At 40.2% G+C, this 17,084-nt stretch overlaps 1 protein-coding gene across 1 annotated transcript in view; it reads right to left on the bottom strand.

Moving 5' to 3' along the window:
- The window catches only part of LOC140495742 (sodium- and chloride-dependent neutral and basic amino acid transporter B(0+)-like), a 68,227-nt gene that overhangs the window by 11,715 nt on the left and 39,428 nt on the right, over positions 1–17,084 (bottom strand). Inside the window, exons 7-8 of the mRNA XM_072594793.1 lie at positions 16,863–17,003; positions 14,653–14,881 (exon numbers count right to left, since the gene is read on the bottom strand). Coding sequence (XP_072450894.1) covers positions 14,653–14,881; positions 16,863–17,003 — 370 coding nt within the window. The remainder of the gene's footprint in view (positions 1–14,652; positions 14,882–16,862; positions 17,004–17,084) is intronic.

Raw genomic sequence — 17,084 nt, 5'->3', positions numbered from 1 at the left:
TATGTGGTGCAGTGTTACCCTCGATCACATTGGACAGTCAACATTATCTACCCTATCCATCAACAGTTACCCTGCTTGGAAGTGTTTAATTCTGCTTAGAGACAGACCCGCTCCTCAATGGTCAGGTTTATTATTACTGCACAAAGTGATGTTTGAAAAGACCATCACCTCTGCATTAGTTCCCAGTAATAGTTTAACATTCCATAGAAAGTACAGGAGTTTAGAGAGTACACAGAATGTCTTGATTGGTGACTGAAATACACTGAGAAAGCAGTGGGAGAATCAGTACTTGGATTAATTCCCACATTATGGCTCCAAAAATATGAATGTTATGCAGGAAGATCTGACACAAATGTCCCAAGTGAGTTTACCTCCAAATAACATCTTTAAAAAATGTTGACTCATCAATTCCTCAAATCCCCACCCTTGTCAACCAGTTACACTTAACCCTGATTAAGACTCAATGATAAAATCCATATATTTTACTCTTTCAGTCTCATCTTGTTGGAAATCTTGCAGCTGACCAACTAATTTGGAGTTATTCAGACTGCTGAACAAAATGCCTCACAAGAAAACTCTTGAAGCTCTTCCTGAAAGCGAAGCCAGTTCTCCAAGTTAAAGACAGGTTGGTCCAACACAACTGTGGGCGGCACGGTGGCACAGTGGTTAGCACTGCTGCCTCGCAGCGCCGGAGACCCGGGTTCAATTCCCGCCTCAGGCGACTGACTGTGTGGAGTTTGCACGTTCTCCCCGTGCCTCGTGGGTTTCCTCCGGGTGCTCCGGTTTCCTCCCACAGTCCAAAGATGTGCAGGTCAGGTGAATTGGCCATGCTAAATTGCCCGTAGTGTTAGGTAAGGGGTAGATGTAGATGTAGGGGTATGGGTGGGTTACGCTTCGGCGGGGCGGTGTGGACTTGTTGGGCCGAAGGGCCTGTTTCCACACTGTAAGTAATCTAATCTAATCTAAAAACTTATTTTCCTTACAAATTTCATGACTATCTTACAAGTACCCCAGAGATTACAATAGCTCATTCCATTATTACAGCCCATGCTTTGACTTTTTATAGTTTCAGGGATTATATACACACCCAGTAACTCTCTAATAAACTCATTCGTGATACATTTTCATCCTTAACCCTCGATGTGGCAGTTTTTAAAATCACCTCCATTCAGTAAATGACCATTACTCAGTTGAGGCACATTCTAAAATCACTTGATTGTGACTAAAGCTGTCACTTCGTGGTGTGTTGTTGTCAAACTTTGAAAGCTCATGGTAACTTCACACAACAGCCATGTAAATCAATGCCACAGTCTTCAAGAACAGAGGAAAGTGGGAATGATATTTAAGAATTTCTGCGCGTTAGTCTCCACTTAATGAATAAACATGTCACCAATGTTTTGAATGGTTACAACACACAAGGAAGACACACAGTCTGCCATATCTGGAAGAGCAATCCATCTTGGTCACACTTCCTTGCCATTTACCCATCGCATGGAAATTATTGCCTTCAGGTAATGAGCCAATTCTCTTTTAAAAGCCGTGGTTGAATCTTTCTCCACTGTTCTCTCAAGCAATACCTTCCAGATTCTAAACACTCACTGCGTAGATACCTTTTCCTCAAGCCACCAGTGCTTCTTTTGCCAATTGCAGTGAATTGGTGACCTCTGGTTCTTCATCCTGACACCAATAAGAACAATTTCTCACTATCCATTCTGTCCAGACCCCTCATGATTTGGAATATACTGATCAAGTATTCAGTTCATCTTCTCTTCCCCAAAGAGAGCAGGCTGGGTTTCTACAATTGATCCATGTTACTCAAGTTCCTTCTCCCTGGAATCAATTCCTGTGAATTTTATCGGTATGCTCTCGAATGCCTTCACATCTTCTAATAATGCTTCATAAAGTCTTTCCAAATGACCGGTTGTGACCATAGCAGTTTTCCATTTAGAAAGCACAGATCCTATTTACTTTTTGCAACCACTATCACAGCCTGCTCTTCCAGCTTCAAAATTATGCATATTTACCATTCAGGTCCCTCTGGTTTTGAGATGGTCATTGCCTGGCACCTGTTTGGTGTTAATGTTAGTTAAACATATCAGGCTAAGCCTGAATAGAATCAAGGTCACACTGCATATGAATTGGGATGGAGGAGTCACAAATAGTGCTGAAATTCTGTGATCAACAGTGGACATCTCTACTTCTGCCCTTTGATGGAGGGAAGGTCATAGGTGAAGCATCTGTGAAGATGACTTGTGTTACGAATTTCTGCAGCTAGGACACAGGCTGGTTCCAAGACTGCCACAACCTGACATGCAAGGCCATCATGGAAGCTAGCATTATGGAAACATGTAAAGACTAATAGGTTGGAGATGTGAGCAATCTTTTATTTTCCTGTCTGTAATGAAGTTGGTGAGGTACCATGATTATATGCTGGGCAACGTACTGTATAGTATAAAAGTGGAACAATTTCCCTACAAACTTTATCATGCTCCTGTGAAACTTGTAACTCATATCACCATAATGGAAGCCGAGAAAGCCAGAGCTATCACACTGAGCTTAAGAATTAAATTGCACAAATTGCTTGTATTGATGTAATTTGAATGAAGGGCTTTTGCCCGAAACGATGATTTCGAAGCTACTTGGGTACTGCCTGAACTGCTGTGCTCTTCCAGCACCACTAATCCAGAATGTGGTTTCCAGCATCTGCAGTCATTGATAAATGACAGAGGTAAAAACAATGTTGTTTCAAATCATTTATGCCTGAAGATTCAATGGCTGTTGTTGCTTTACTAACAAATCCTCATTGCAACCCTGATCAAAAAACCTCAGTTAACCCAAGACTGCACAATGCCCACCTACAAACCACCCCAGCCCACAACTCAAAACATTTTGAGTCCTAAAGGATATCTCCTCAGTTGGACTTTTACTTAACTAAATTAGCGAAATTTGCTCATAAGATGCCACAATATTTAATGGCACTTCAAACCTCTTCAGGACCAATCTCCTCTAATTTGTGAAAGTCAGTTCAGTTCATTCTGCAGTTATAACTAATCGGATCCAGGCTGTGCCAACAGAATAGAGACGTTGTGGTTTGGTGAAATATGAACATGTGAAAAAGGTGCAGGAGTCATTCATTCTGCCTCGTGAACCATTGCTGCCATTAAGATCATGCCTGACCTGCCTGTTACCTCAATCCACATTCCTGCACAAACTAGATAACCCTTTCACCCGCTGCTTAACAAAAATCTATTGAACTTGACCTTAGAAAGTATGCAAAGACATTGTCTCCACCACGTATTCATAGAGAGTTCCAAAGACTCTCAAATCCTCTGTGAGAGCGACAAAAAAAAACCCCCACATATTTTAAATGGGCACACCTTATTTCTGAGACAGAGTTCTAATGTCTTCCATGAAGACCCATCGAGGTGTTAAATGGTCAGTCCAGCATATACAAGCCTAGCCTGTACGATTGGTTTCATACACATTCCCCGTATTAGACTGATAAGATTACTCCACACTGTTTCTAATGCATTTACCTCCTCCTTAAATAAGTTGCCTGTACACAGGCAGTCTCACTAATGCTCTGCAAACTGATCTATAATCTCCCTCCTTTTGTATTCAATACCCCCCACAATAAACTATAATATTTTATTAGCTTTGCCAACTACATGCTAAGTCTGCATATTAGCTATTTTTGTGATTCATGCAGTAGGACCTCTGCATTTTCGAGCTCAGAACTCCTTCACCAATTGGATGAGATTTTTCTTTTGCATTCTTCCTGCCAAAATGGACAATCTTCTATGTTCCTACATTTATCACATCTTTGTCAACTTACTGATCCCATCTTTATCTTTTTGTAGCCTCCTTATGCCCCCTTCTCAATTCATTTTCCTACCTATTATAACAATACAATGGATTGAAGAGGTGTATTTTGTCCTGTTTTTAAAATGAAGAAAGATTGAGACAGCGATACCAAACAGTTTGCTCAAAGCTAATAAAATGAACAGCTTGTGAGGTTGTGGGTTTTTTTCCATGTTGGAACAACAGAAACAGCCTGAATGGGTAGGGTCAAGCTCCCACAGAACCAGGATTTTTAGTTTTAGTTTCTCAGTGGCAGTTGCTGGGCTCTTGAACCTGGATATGGAAGCTGTTTTGTCTCTCGCTGTTAAAGATAAAATCTGGTGGGGTGGGAGTGTTCTCTTCCTGCTGCTAGAATTGCATTAAAGTCCATTTATTCACTGAATTTACCATTGCCAATGGTCTCTTTATGGGATCTTACTACATGGGAACAGTTTCTCTTTAGTAATAAAATAATCTCTTATTCTGTTAAGTTTTCCAACAGAGTTATCCCAATTTATTCTTTCATTTGTTATCTTTTAACTATAGCTAAAATTAAGTGTTTTGCTTCAAGGCTCATAGTTTGACCATTCAAATTGTATTTGAAACTCAATGCCTGGTATTTGCCTTTAAAATAAGAAAAAAAAAACAGAGCGTAGGCTATCTTTGTAATATTTTTACAGGGTTTGGTCTGGTCCATAACAAATTGGATCTCTTGTCTGGATCAAAATCTCTAATGGTGTTGACAACTATTGGACTCAAAGACAGTTTTTTAAATTCAGTTAGTTTAAATAGGGTGTGCCTAGTGTAATGATGGCTCTTTCAGTCATCAAGAGTTTCTGGGTGGCGGAAGAGGTTACTTTGGGAGTTTTACAGAAAAGCAGCAAGGCAAAGCTTTTGAAATAGCCACAAAAAGCTGTAAATGGGATTGTCTGTGTCTGTGAGGAAAGGGTAAACTTTTGAACTTCAGGAGGTTGGAACTGAAATGGCAGAGGTAGAGATGAAAGACAGGAGTAGTGATGAGTGATGGAGAACAATCCCATCTTATCTAAAGGCCCAGTGGAGGCCTGTTTAAATATGTCCGAACATTGCCGAAATTTGTCAAGAAGGATGTGGAAGCCTTTTTCATTTCATTTGAAAAAATGGTTAAACATTTGAAATGGCCAGTGACCATGTGGGTATTGTTGATCCAAACAAAGTCAGAAGGTAGAACCAGTGAGGTATTTGCATCACTATCAGAGGAGAGTATAAGGTGGTGAAAAAAACCATTTTAAGTGAATATGAGCTAGGACCAGAAGTCTACAGGCAGCATTTTAGGAATCTAAGGAGGGAACCTGGTCAAACGTTCATAGATTTTGAAAGGATCAGACAAAGCAAACTTTGATCGGTGGGTAAGAGCATCGAAAATAGATCAAGTATATAATGCTCTTTGAGAGATGATTATTTTGGAGGAGATCAAAACTTTACTTCCTGACATAGTGAGAACTCATGTCGAAAAGCAGAGAGTTAAGACTGGCAGCTTCGTAGCAGAAATGGCAGATGATTATGAGGTGGTTCATAAATCAAAGTTTGGCTTCCAACATCAAATTCAATCTGGGAGGGAAAAAAATTGGGGAAAAGAGAAATCCTCATGTGGTAAAGGAAAAGAAGACCATAAAGATAGTGCAGATTGTTTACCACAGGGTAAAACGAAAACCCATGAGGGTGGGAAAAGAGAATAATAAAAGTTCAGAAGTTTTCATTATAATGAAGTAGGCCACATGAAATCATAGTGATGCTTGTTCAGAAAAAGCACTGAGAAGACGGATGTGGGAAATCAGGAAAAACGAGTGAGTTTTGTTGAAGTGGTAAAGCACAGTCAAAGCTAAAACACTGCAAAAGAATTTACAACCTGATCAGAGATTGTCATTTCCTTCTCAACCAGATCTCTTTTAAGAACTTACTTGCATGGGTAAGGTTTAACTCATGTATACCAGCAGGAGTAGGAAAAGAAATTGAGATTTTAAGAGATAAGGGAGCAAATCAATCTTTGATGGCAAGAGATGAGGGGATATGTATTTCAGAAGGAGTATTGCCAGAAAACATAGTAATATGTGGAATTCATGGTGGAAGGAGAATGTTCCATTATATAGTGAGGTTGGAGAGTCCAGTTAAAAAGTAATAGGAGGATAGAGCTGAAAATGTGTTGCTGGAAAAGCGCAGCAGGTCAGGCAGCATCCAAGGAGCAGGAGAATCGACATTTCGGGCATGAGCCATTCTTCAGGAATGAGCCCTTCATTCCTGAAGAAGGGCTCATGCCCGAAACATCGATTCTCCTGCTCCTTGGATGTTGCCTGACCTGCTGCGCTTTTCCAGCAACACATTTTCAGCTTTGATCTCCAGCATCTGCAGTCCTCACTTTCTCCTAGTAGGAGGATACAGTAATTCTCAGTTCGAGACACACTTGGTCATGATTTCGCTGGATCCAGGAGGGAGTGATGCCTACTGCAGTTGAAAAGCCAGTGGAAAATCAGGCAACTGAGGTATTAAAGGAAGTATATCGCCCGATTTCTCCTGACTGTGATAACAAGGTCACAAAGTCACAGATGGAAACACGAGGAGAAATCTAAGAGTAAAGATAAGGAAGTGGAAGTTCAATCATCAGAAACTATATTTGATCAAATGGTTGAGAGAAAAAAAACAAGAACAGGCAGAGGACAAAGTGGATATTTTAAGATCACTGCAATTAGCTGGATTACAACAGAAAGATGAAAACCTAAGCAGTTGTATCAAAAAGTATACACAGAAGAATCATTGGAATATATCCCAGAATATTACTTTCATAAACATGAAGTCTTGATGAGGAAATGGAGACTATAACAAATTCAGGCAGATGACAAATGGACAGAAACTCATCAAGTTCTATTACTGGCAGGTTACAGAAAGGAAATGTTGCAGGAGGTGGTCATTTATGGGCACATGAATTACCAGGAGATGGTCATTTGTGGGTAAGAAAAACTCAAGCCAAAAAACATTTTTATTGGCCTGGACTGTCTTTGGATGTGGTTGACTTTTGCGAGACATTTCATACATATCAGGTAATTGGAAAACCTCAGGCAGAGATTAAACCAGCACCCTTATTACCCATTCCTTCTCTAGAGAAACACCACACACTTGACAAATGAATGACTGTGAGAAGAGGGATGGTTAATACAGGATTGAAGGTGTTATATCTCAATGCACGCAGTATAAGGAACAAGGTAAATGAGCTTTAGGCGCATATCGAAAACAGCAGGTATGACAGGATGGATGTCACGGAGACATGGCTGCAAGGTGATCAGGATTGGGATATTCAAGGATATACATCCTATCAAAAAGATAGGCAGGTGGACAAAGGGAGTTGGCTTGCCTTATTAGCAAGAAATAAAATTAATCAACCATAAAGAAACCAACTCAGGTCAGATAATGTAGAATCTGTATGGGTAGAATTGAGGAATCACAAAGGTAAAAAAAAATTGTTGGAGTTATGTACAGGTCTCCAAACAGTAGTAAAGAGCCGGTGTGCAAGGTACACTAGGAAATAGAAAAGATGTCTAGGAGAGACAAAGTTACAGTGATCATAGGGGTTTTCAATACGCAGCTGGACTGGGAAAACCAGGTTGGTTGTGGATTGACAGAAAAGGAATTTGTGGAATGTCTACGAGATGGCTTTTGGAGCAGCCTGTGGTGGAGCCCATTAAGGAACAGGCAATACTGGACTTAGTGTTGTGCAATGAGGGAGACTTTTCATAGAATCCCTACAGTTTGGAAACAGGCTATTTGGCTCAACAAAATCACGTCAACCTTCTGAAGAGTAACCCATCCAAACTTATTCCTCTCAGACCTATTCCTCTATATTTCCCCTGATTAATTCACCTAACTTACAGATCCCTGAACACGATGTGCAATTTAGCACGGCCAACTCACCTAACCTGCACATCTTTGGACTGTGGGAGGAAACCGGAGCATCTGGAGAAAACCATGCAGACACAGGGAAAATATGCAAACTCTACAAAGACATTCGCCCAAGGCTGGAATCGAGCCTGGATCTCTGGCACTGTGAGGCAGCGATGTTAATCACAGAGCCCACCAACCCACCCCCATAATAAAGCTTAAGGTGAAGAAACCTTAGGAGGCAGTGATCATAATATGATTGAATCTAATCTGCAAATTGCGAGGGACAAGATAGAACCAGAAGTAACTGTATTATAGCCCAAAAAAGGCAGCTATAGAAGTTTGAGGGAGGAGCTGGGGAGAATTGACTGGGAGAGGAGCCCAGCTGGAAAGACAGTGGAACAGTGATGGCAGGAGTTTCTGGGAGTAATTCAGGAAACACAAGAGAGATTCATCCCTTGGATAAAGAAGCATAGTACAGGGAGCATGAGGCAACCATGGCTGACGAGGGAAGTCAGAGAAAGCATATAGTATGGCAAAGGACAGTGGGAAACCAGGGGATTGGGGAGCTTACAAAGACCAACAGAGGGCAACAACAACAAAAAAAAGAAATAAGGTGGGAGAAGATTAAATATGAGGGTAAGCTAGCCAGGAAAATAAAGGAAGACTGTGAGAGTTTCTTGAGATATCTAAAGGGCAAAAGAGCTGGAAAATGACACTGGAGAGATAGCAGTGGGGAACAAGGAAATGACTGAAGAATTGAATAGCTACTTCACGTCAGTCTTCACAGTGGAAGACAAATAATTTCCCAAAACTTCAAGAGAGTGAGGGAGCACAGCTGGGAATGGTGGCTGTCACCAAGGAGAAGGTGCTCGAAAAACTGAATGGTCTGAAGGTGGATAAATCACCAGGACCAGATGGACAACACCCCACAGTTCTAAAGGAGATAGCTGAAGGGGTAGCAGAGGCGTTAGTTGGGTTCTTTCAGAAATCACTAGAATCAGGGAGGGCCCCAGAGGACTGGATAATCACTAACGTGAGACCCCTGTTTAAAAAGGGAGTAAGACAAAAGGCAGAAAATTACAGACCGATTCACCGAACCGTGGTTGTGGGTAAGATCGTGCAATCCATTGTGAAGGACAAGATTTCTGAATACTTGAAAGTATATGGTTAAATAGGAAAACTCAGCACAGCTTCATCAAGGGGAAGTCATGCCTGACAAATTCTTTGGGGACGTAACAAGAATGTTGTACCAAGTAGAGCTACCTACCTGCACTTCAAGAAGGCCTTTGACAAAATGCTACACACGAGGCTACAGAGTAAGGTAAGGGCCCATGGTATTAGAGACAAGGTGCTATCATAGATAAAAGCATAGCTGTCTGGTCGAAAGCAGAGTAGGTCCTTCACAGGATGGCAGCCAGTAACAAAGTGGTGTTCCGCAAGGCTCATTGTTGGGACCATGACATTTCACTTTATACATCAACAATCTTGATGAAGGATCTTAGGGCAGTCTGGCTAAGTTTGCAGATGATACAAAGATAGGTAGAAGGATGGGTAGCATTGAGGAGTGGGGCGGCTGCAGAAGGATTTGGACAGGTTAGGACAGTGGGCAAAGAAGTGGGAGATGAAGCATGACGTGGAAAAGTGGGAGGTCACGCACTTTGTGGGAAGAACAGGGGCATGGACTATTTTCTAAATGGGGAGAAAATTCAGAAGTCTGAAGTGCCAAGAGACTTGGAAATTCTAGTTCAGGATTCTCTCAAGATAAACTTGCACGTTGAGTCACGAGTTAGGAAGGCAAATGCAATGATGGCATTTATTTTGAGGGACTTGAATATAAAAGCAGGGACACACTTCGGAGGCTCTATAAGGCTTTGGTGGGACCACATTTGGAGTATTGTGTGCAGGTTTGGGCCCCATATCTCAAGAAAGATGTACTGGTCCTGGAGCATGTTTAGAGGAAGTTCACGATAAAGGTCCTAGGAATGAAAAGCTTACCATACGAGAAATATTTGAGTTCTGAGTCTATCTGCAATGGAGTTTAGAAGGATAAGGGGGGTATCTAATTGAAACTTACAGAATATTGAAAGGCCTGGATTGAGTAGATGTTGGGAAGCTGTTTCCATTGATGGGAGAGACTAGGACCTGAGGGCAAACCTTTTAGAATGGGCATAAGGAGACAACTCTTCGGCCAGAGAGTGGTGAATCTACAGAATTGATTGGTACAAAAGGCTGTGGAAGCCAGGTCATTGAGTATATTTAAGACTGAGATAGATAGTTTCTTAGGTATCAAGGGTAACAGGCAGAAAGCAGAAGAATGAGGTAGAGAAACCTATGGCTGAGCAGACTCGATGGGCTGATTGGCCTAATTTCTGCTCCTATGTCTTATGGAAAAACCTTTTACAAGAGTCTTAATTGATTGCTTACAGCCCAGACCTAAACAAAATATGGGAATCAGTATTGGTTGACCATAATGGATGTGACTGTTAGATTTCCAAAAGCCATTCCATTACGCAGTATCGCGGCTAAAACGATTGTCGAACAGTTCCTCAATTTTTTTTAAAATGAGATATGTACTACCCACAGAAATGCAATCAAATCAAGGGTCAAACTTTATACCAAATTAGTCAGGGAAATTATGGTTAGCTTTGGAACAAAACAATTCAAATCCACTGCGCACCATCCAGAATCACAGGGAGCATTAGAACAGCAGCAAACTTTGAAGACCCTGTTGAAGACTGAGAGGCAAGACTATCCAAAGGATTGGGATAAAGGAATTCCATTTGTACTTTTTTGAAAATAGGAATGCACTAAATGAATCAACCAAATTCTGTCCATTTGAGTTGTTTGGGGCATGAGGTGAGATGATCACTGAAACTGATTAAAGAGAAGCTGATGAGTCAGAGTTGAGAAACCACATATTTGGACTGTGTGCCAAATTAAATATAGTGGGTGAGTTGGGTAGAGTGCATTTAAAAAGTATCACAGCAAAAATCAACAAGTCACAATTTGGCCAAATATAAAGTGTGTGTAACAGGTGAACCTTTAAAAACAAGACTTAAAGGGTCTTATCAAATCAAAAGGAAATTGAGTAGGGTGAATTATTTAATAAGAACGTCAGATAGAAAGCAGCCTCAGAGTGTGTCATGTGAATATGATGAAAAGGTATTTTGATAGGGAAGGAAAGCAAAAGGAGAATGTGTTATTGGTTACAGCAGAGTGAAGAATCAAGTTCAGAGGATTCTGAATTGGACATTCTTCAAATTATTTTTAGACAATGAGGAAGTTCTCAAAAATTGATATGAATTATCGAATTATCTGCCAGAGGAAAATCGAAAGAGTTATTACAATCACATGTTGGAATAAGCTGGGAAGTACTAATCTGATTATGTATGACATAGATATAGGAAATGCTATTTCAGTTAAGCAATGTCCTTATACACTTAATCCTCCAAAGCTAGAACGGGTACAAAAAGAGACCGAATGCATGCTCAAAGGTAATATAATCGAAGTGAGTTGCTGAGAATGGAGGTCACCAATAATAATGGTGCCAAAACCAGATGGTACCTTCGACTATGTGTAGACTACCACAAAGTCAATGCAGTTACAAAATCTGATTCATATCCTATTCCACATTTGAAAGATTGTATTGAGAAGGTGGAACAAGCAACTTAAAATGCAGGAAACAAGAAATGCAGAAAATTTCAGTAGACAGAGGAATGTCAGAAGGCATTTGACAGCCTGAAAGCTGTGTTAATCACTGCCCCAGTGTTAGCCACATCTAATTATGCAAAGCCATTCAATGTGGCTTTCAATGAGAGTGATGAGAGTGTCAGTTCTGTACTCTTGCAAGACAACGAGAAGAAGATGGAAACACTTATTGGGATTTTTTCTTCCAGAAAATTGAATAATTATCAGAAACGTTCCACAATTGAGAAGACGACCTCGAGTCTGGTGTTGGCATTGCAACATTTCAACATTTATATCGCCAGTAATCTGAGACAACTGTATATACCATTACATTTTTTGGAAAAAAAATTAAGGACAAAAATACCAGACAATTTAGAGCTAATTGCAGCCATTCAAGTTGAAAATTGTACACATGGCAGGACGAGAGAATGTAATTGCCAATGTATTGTCAAGACTTTGATGAAGAAAGATGGAGGATTCAGTGGCAGGGAAACAGAACGAGATGCACTATACTGGTGCATAATTGCATTCTTAGAGTCAATGCAACATATACACTTTGTGGTGTACTAATTGCAGAAGGCTAAAAGGTTCATAACTGATGGTTCATTCTTATAAGGGGTGAGGTTGTGACGATCTTATGGCTTTAAGAAATGTATTTTGACTTTTTTTTTCCATGAAGAAAGGTTGAGCAGTCAAGCAGTCTGCTCAAAGCCAATAAAGTTAACAGCTTGTGAGGCCGTGGATTTTTTTTTCAAAGTTGAGGCAGCTTGAATGGGTAGGGTCAAGCTTCCACAGAACCAGGAATTTTGTTTTAGTTTTTTCAGTAGCAGTTGCTTTTGGTCTTGACGGTGGATTTGGAAGCTGGTTTTCTTCTTTCTGTTCCAGCTAAAAGCTGGAGGTTCTCTTCCTGCTGCTAGAATTACATGTGAGACAACCTATCTTACTGAATTCGCTGTTGCCAAGGGTGTGTTAATGGATGTTGTTATATCAGAACAGTTGCAGTTTAGTAGTTAAATAAACTATTATTCTGTTATCTTTCCCAAAAGAGTTAAGTTATTCTGATTTCATCTTTTGTTTGTTGTATTTTAACTGTAGTGTATGAATAAAGTGTGTTTTCCTTCAAGACTGGTAGTTTAATCAATCAAATTGCATCCAGGATGCAAGGTCTGGTCCTTGCCTTTGACGTAAGAAAACGTTAGCGGAAAGGCTATCTTCTTCAGATTTTGAGGAGGTTTAGTCTGCTCCACAACATTATCTTGGTGTTGTCAACAACTTTAGCAACCATGCTCTGCATCTCTTCATCCCAGTCAATTGTATAAATTGTAAACAGTTGTGGTCCCAGCACTGATTCTCATGGAAGACCACTTGCCAACCTTAAAACGAGCTCTCTGCTGCCTGTCAGCCAAACAATTTTCTATCCATGCCAATATCTTCAGCGTAACAAGCTTTTAATTAGCACCATACCTTTAATGGGACATTAACAAATGCCTTCTAGAGATTAGAACATCCTGGGGTTACTCTTTATCAGCAACACTTAACCCTTCCTTAAAGAGCTCCAATAAATTTGTCAAACAATTTCTTTTTCACCAAACCATGTTAAGTCTTCCTCAAAATCTGAAATTTATCTCAAATGCTCCAATATAATCTATTCAATCACAACTTTAACATTTTCTCTATGATACATGTCAAGTTAATTGACCTGTATATTCTTCCTTTCTTTGTCCATCCTCCAAGGTCCATTGACCACCCTCCAAGCTCATGGTATCTTTCATGAATCGGGGGAGTTTTGGAAAATTAAAGCAAATGCATCAACTATGTCACCAGCCATTTCTTTTAACGCGAGGATAGTCAAACAGGACTCAGACATTTGTCAGACCACACTCCACCAATTTGCACATTATCACTTAGACAATAGACAATAGACAATAGATGCAGGAGTAGGCCATTCTGCCCTTCGAGCCTGCACCGCCATACAATATGATCATGGCTGATCATTCCTAATTAGTATCCTGTTCCAGCCTTATCTCCATACCCCTTGACTCCACTATCTTTAAGAGCTCTATCCAATTCTTTCTTAAAAGAATCCAGAGACTGGGCCTCCACTGCCCTCTGGGGCAGAGCATTCCACACAGCCACCACTCTCTGTGTGAAGTAGTTTCTCCTCATCTCTGGTAGTTGGGGTTTTCCGGAGTTCCTCCCTCCTTTCCATTCCCTGGATTCATTGCTACTTCTAGAGTGTTACTTGTACCCTTTATGATGAAGATTGATGCAATATATCTGTTCAGTTCATCTGCCATCTCTTTATTTTCCAGGTTCTATATGACTAATGCTCGTTGTTAACATTTCTTCTTTGAATATTTACCAAAATGCTTGGTAACTCTCCTTATATTTCTGGCTATCTTTCTTTCCAACTCTAATTCTTCCTTCTGAATTATTTGTTTGTCATTCTGTATTGTTTGTTACATTCTACCGAGTTGGTACCATCTGTCACTCCACAGTAACATATTGTTTTTATCCTTTCTATTTAACCATGAATGTTGGGTCTGTCCCTTGGAATTTTGATTTATCTTTAGAATATATATATCTTCTATATATTGTGAAAACCAGACTAAGTAGCTTCCTCTGCATTTCCATTAAACTACCCTTCAGACCAATTTGCCAATTCAATTTAGACAGCCCTGTTTTCCTGACCTCCTAATTGCCCTCATTTAAGTTTACTAAAATAGCTTGCACTCACTTCTCCTACTCCAAGCTGCATGTAAAATGCTTGTTTGGAGCAGCTTCACCATAACATTGGGCATTAATCCTTTCTTGTTGCATAATAGCAGGTCTGGTACACCTTGCTCTTTTGTTGGCTTCCGAACTTGCTGTTCTAAGAAACTATCCTGAAATTATTCCATGAATTCCTCAACCAGGCTACCTTTGCCCATCAGGTTTATGGCTGAAAATGTGTTTCTGGAAAAGCGCAGTAGGTCAGGCAGCATCCAAGGAGCAGGAGAATCGACATTTCGGGCATGAACCCTTCTTCAGGAATCATGCCCGAAACGTCGATTCTCCTGCTCCTTGGATGCTGCCTGACCTGCTGCGCTTTTCCAGCAACACATTTTATGCTCTGATCTCCAGCATCTGCAGTCCTCACTTTCTCCTCCATCAGGTTTATCACAAGTTTGGAAATATTTTAACAGAAGAAAGCAAAGCGGACACTGCACTTACCTGATTGGGCAACCTCAGAAACATGTTTCCCTTGGATATGAGCCATATGTCCAAGAATAGAGAAGATGACAAATCCGGCAAATACACTTGTACCACAATTAACAACACAGACAGCAATGGCATCTTGGTAACAGTTGTTGTGGAATTTGTTGTAGGATGACAGTGCTATTAAAGTACCAGAACCCACTGACAAAGAAAAGAAAATTTGTATCGCTGCATCTTTCCAGACCTATAAAATAGCAGGAAAACGTCATCACCATAAGGAAATCACACTGAAGTTTTTTGCATACATACAATTGCATTTACCACAAGAAACCTGCAGTGTGTTTGGCTCTCAACTTAATGGCGGGGCTAAATGAATTAACTTTCCACTGATAATTGCTATCTCTGTTAAACAGTATATTGTATCCCAGTCTTTTACTCACTACCAGATTCTTTCCAGGGGCTTTGATGCTTTTCCCCTTTAAATCATGTTTTCAATTGAATGGCTTGATTCTTTCCTGGTTGCACGGACATCCAGTGACCTGGTGACCTGTATTCTTTTATTCAAAACAGCATCCAAGGAGTGATTTTAATTACTAAAATAGAGGCTTTTAACTAAAGAGAAGAAAGTCTGTCTAAATTAAAATTTAGGTCTGAACATTGGTTAAATTCTTGTCACAATTCTGCTTTTCCAGTTAAATAATATTGTGGTTAAAGACATGACTCAAACATGTTTACATTAGTCTGACATTTCACTGCAAATTTTATTGATGAATTGATTGTAAGATGTTAAAAAATAATCAGTCACAAAAAAGGAATACAGCTGCTGTTTCATGATATTCCATCCCATCCTGTCCAATTTTTAAAAGTCTAGTTATATTCCATTTTATGATAACAAAGAACTGCAGACGCAGGAAATTTGAAACAAAAACAGAAATTGCTGCAGAAACTCAGCAGGTTTGGCATCAAGGGAAAGACAGCAGAGTTAACGTTTCGGGTCGAGTGACCTTCCTTCAGACCTAATTCCCTTTCACTCTGTTCCATCCTACATTGTGCCTTCCTTTCTCTACCATTCTTCCACAATTTGTTGAGGTTAAGATGTCAAAAGTTGTGTCAAATTTAGCAAAATCCCAAAGTGAAGCACCTGGATATTGCTCAAATTAGAGATGATATTTTAACTGCCAAGGGACAGCATAGATTTGACTGTAGTCATTTAGTTCAATCCTCAAAGATTGCCAGAATGTTTGAAACCCGACATGATCCTGCTGTCTTCCAGCTTTGACCAGATCACGTCAGGTGTCCATAGGACCATGAGATATAGGAGCAGAATTAGGCCGTTTGGCCCACTTAATCTGCTCAACTACTTGAATGTGGTTGATAAGCTTATGAACAGACTTCTCCTGTGTCTACTCTGTAACGCTTGATCCCCTCACTAATCAAGAATCTAACTCAATCTGCCTGAAAGACATTCAATTACTTGGCCTCCACAGGTGTAGTAATAACTTCCAACAGATGAACCAACGCCTGGCTGAATAAACTCCTCCTCATCTCAATTTTCAAGGGTTGTCCTTTCACTATGAGGAAACATCTCTACATCCACTCTATCCAGATCTTTCAGTATTCCATAAGTTTCAATGAAGTACTCCTCATCTTTCTCAACATCATCGATACTGAACCAGAGTCCTCTACCACTCCTCATATGTAAAGCCCTTCATTCCAGGATCATTCTTGTGAACCACTCATGTGAAATAAACCATTAATGTGTTGGATCTTTAGTATGATCATATCAATAACCAATCAATCAAAATTTGAACCCAGCACTGTGGCACTAATAGCTCATGCACAGATTTGCCAGTCAGTCAATAAAATGAGACCACTGTGGAGATTTCTCACCAAAAGAAGGTGTCAAGTTTGAAATCTTTCAAAGATGGAAATTGCTAAGCTGCTTCTCTGTCTGTGAGAGAGTGATGCACTCCAAGGACTGCGCCTAAGAGCCAAGTTCCACAGCAGATTTTAACTCTTTTGGATATAATTTCAGTCATCTCAAATCCAGACTTGGTGGAATTTGAATTTTAAAATAAAACCTTAGATTAAGTACAAGATCCACAGCAAGAGTTTGACTGAGCAGTAGTACATCTCTCAATGTGTGTAATGCTATAATTGTCAATTATGTCACTTTGATACTGATGAGGCAACTGAAATTCTATGGATTATTCTGGTGTACGTACGTGACCCTCTGCCAGTTTGGAGAAGTCTGATTGGATTCCAATGTAGAATTCAATTCCTTTAGAGGCTCCCTCCAGGGTGAGCCCTCGGATCAGGAGTACGGTGAGAATCACATAAGGTAATGTCGCAGTGAAATAAACCACCTGAGCACGGAGAATAAGTTGTTAGGTATTCCCATATTCCCCATTTAAAGCATTCAACTTTACTGAACGTTAAGGCACTAG

This window comes from Chiloscyllium punctatum, chromosome 25 (assembly GCF_047496795.1).
Source record: "Chiloscyllium punctatum isolate Juve2018m chromosome 25, sChiPun1.3, whole genome shotgun sequence".
NCBI classification, from domain to species: domain Eukaryota; kingdom Metazoa; phylum Chordata; class Chondrichthyes; order Orectolobiformes; family Hemiscylliidae; genus Chiloscyllium; species Chiloscyllium punctatum.
This window is presented reverse-complemented; position numbering and strand designations above follow the sequence as displayed.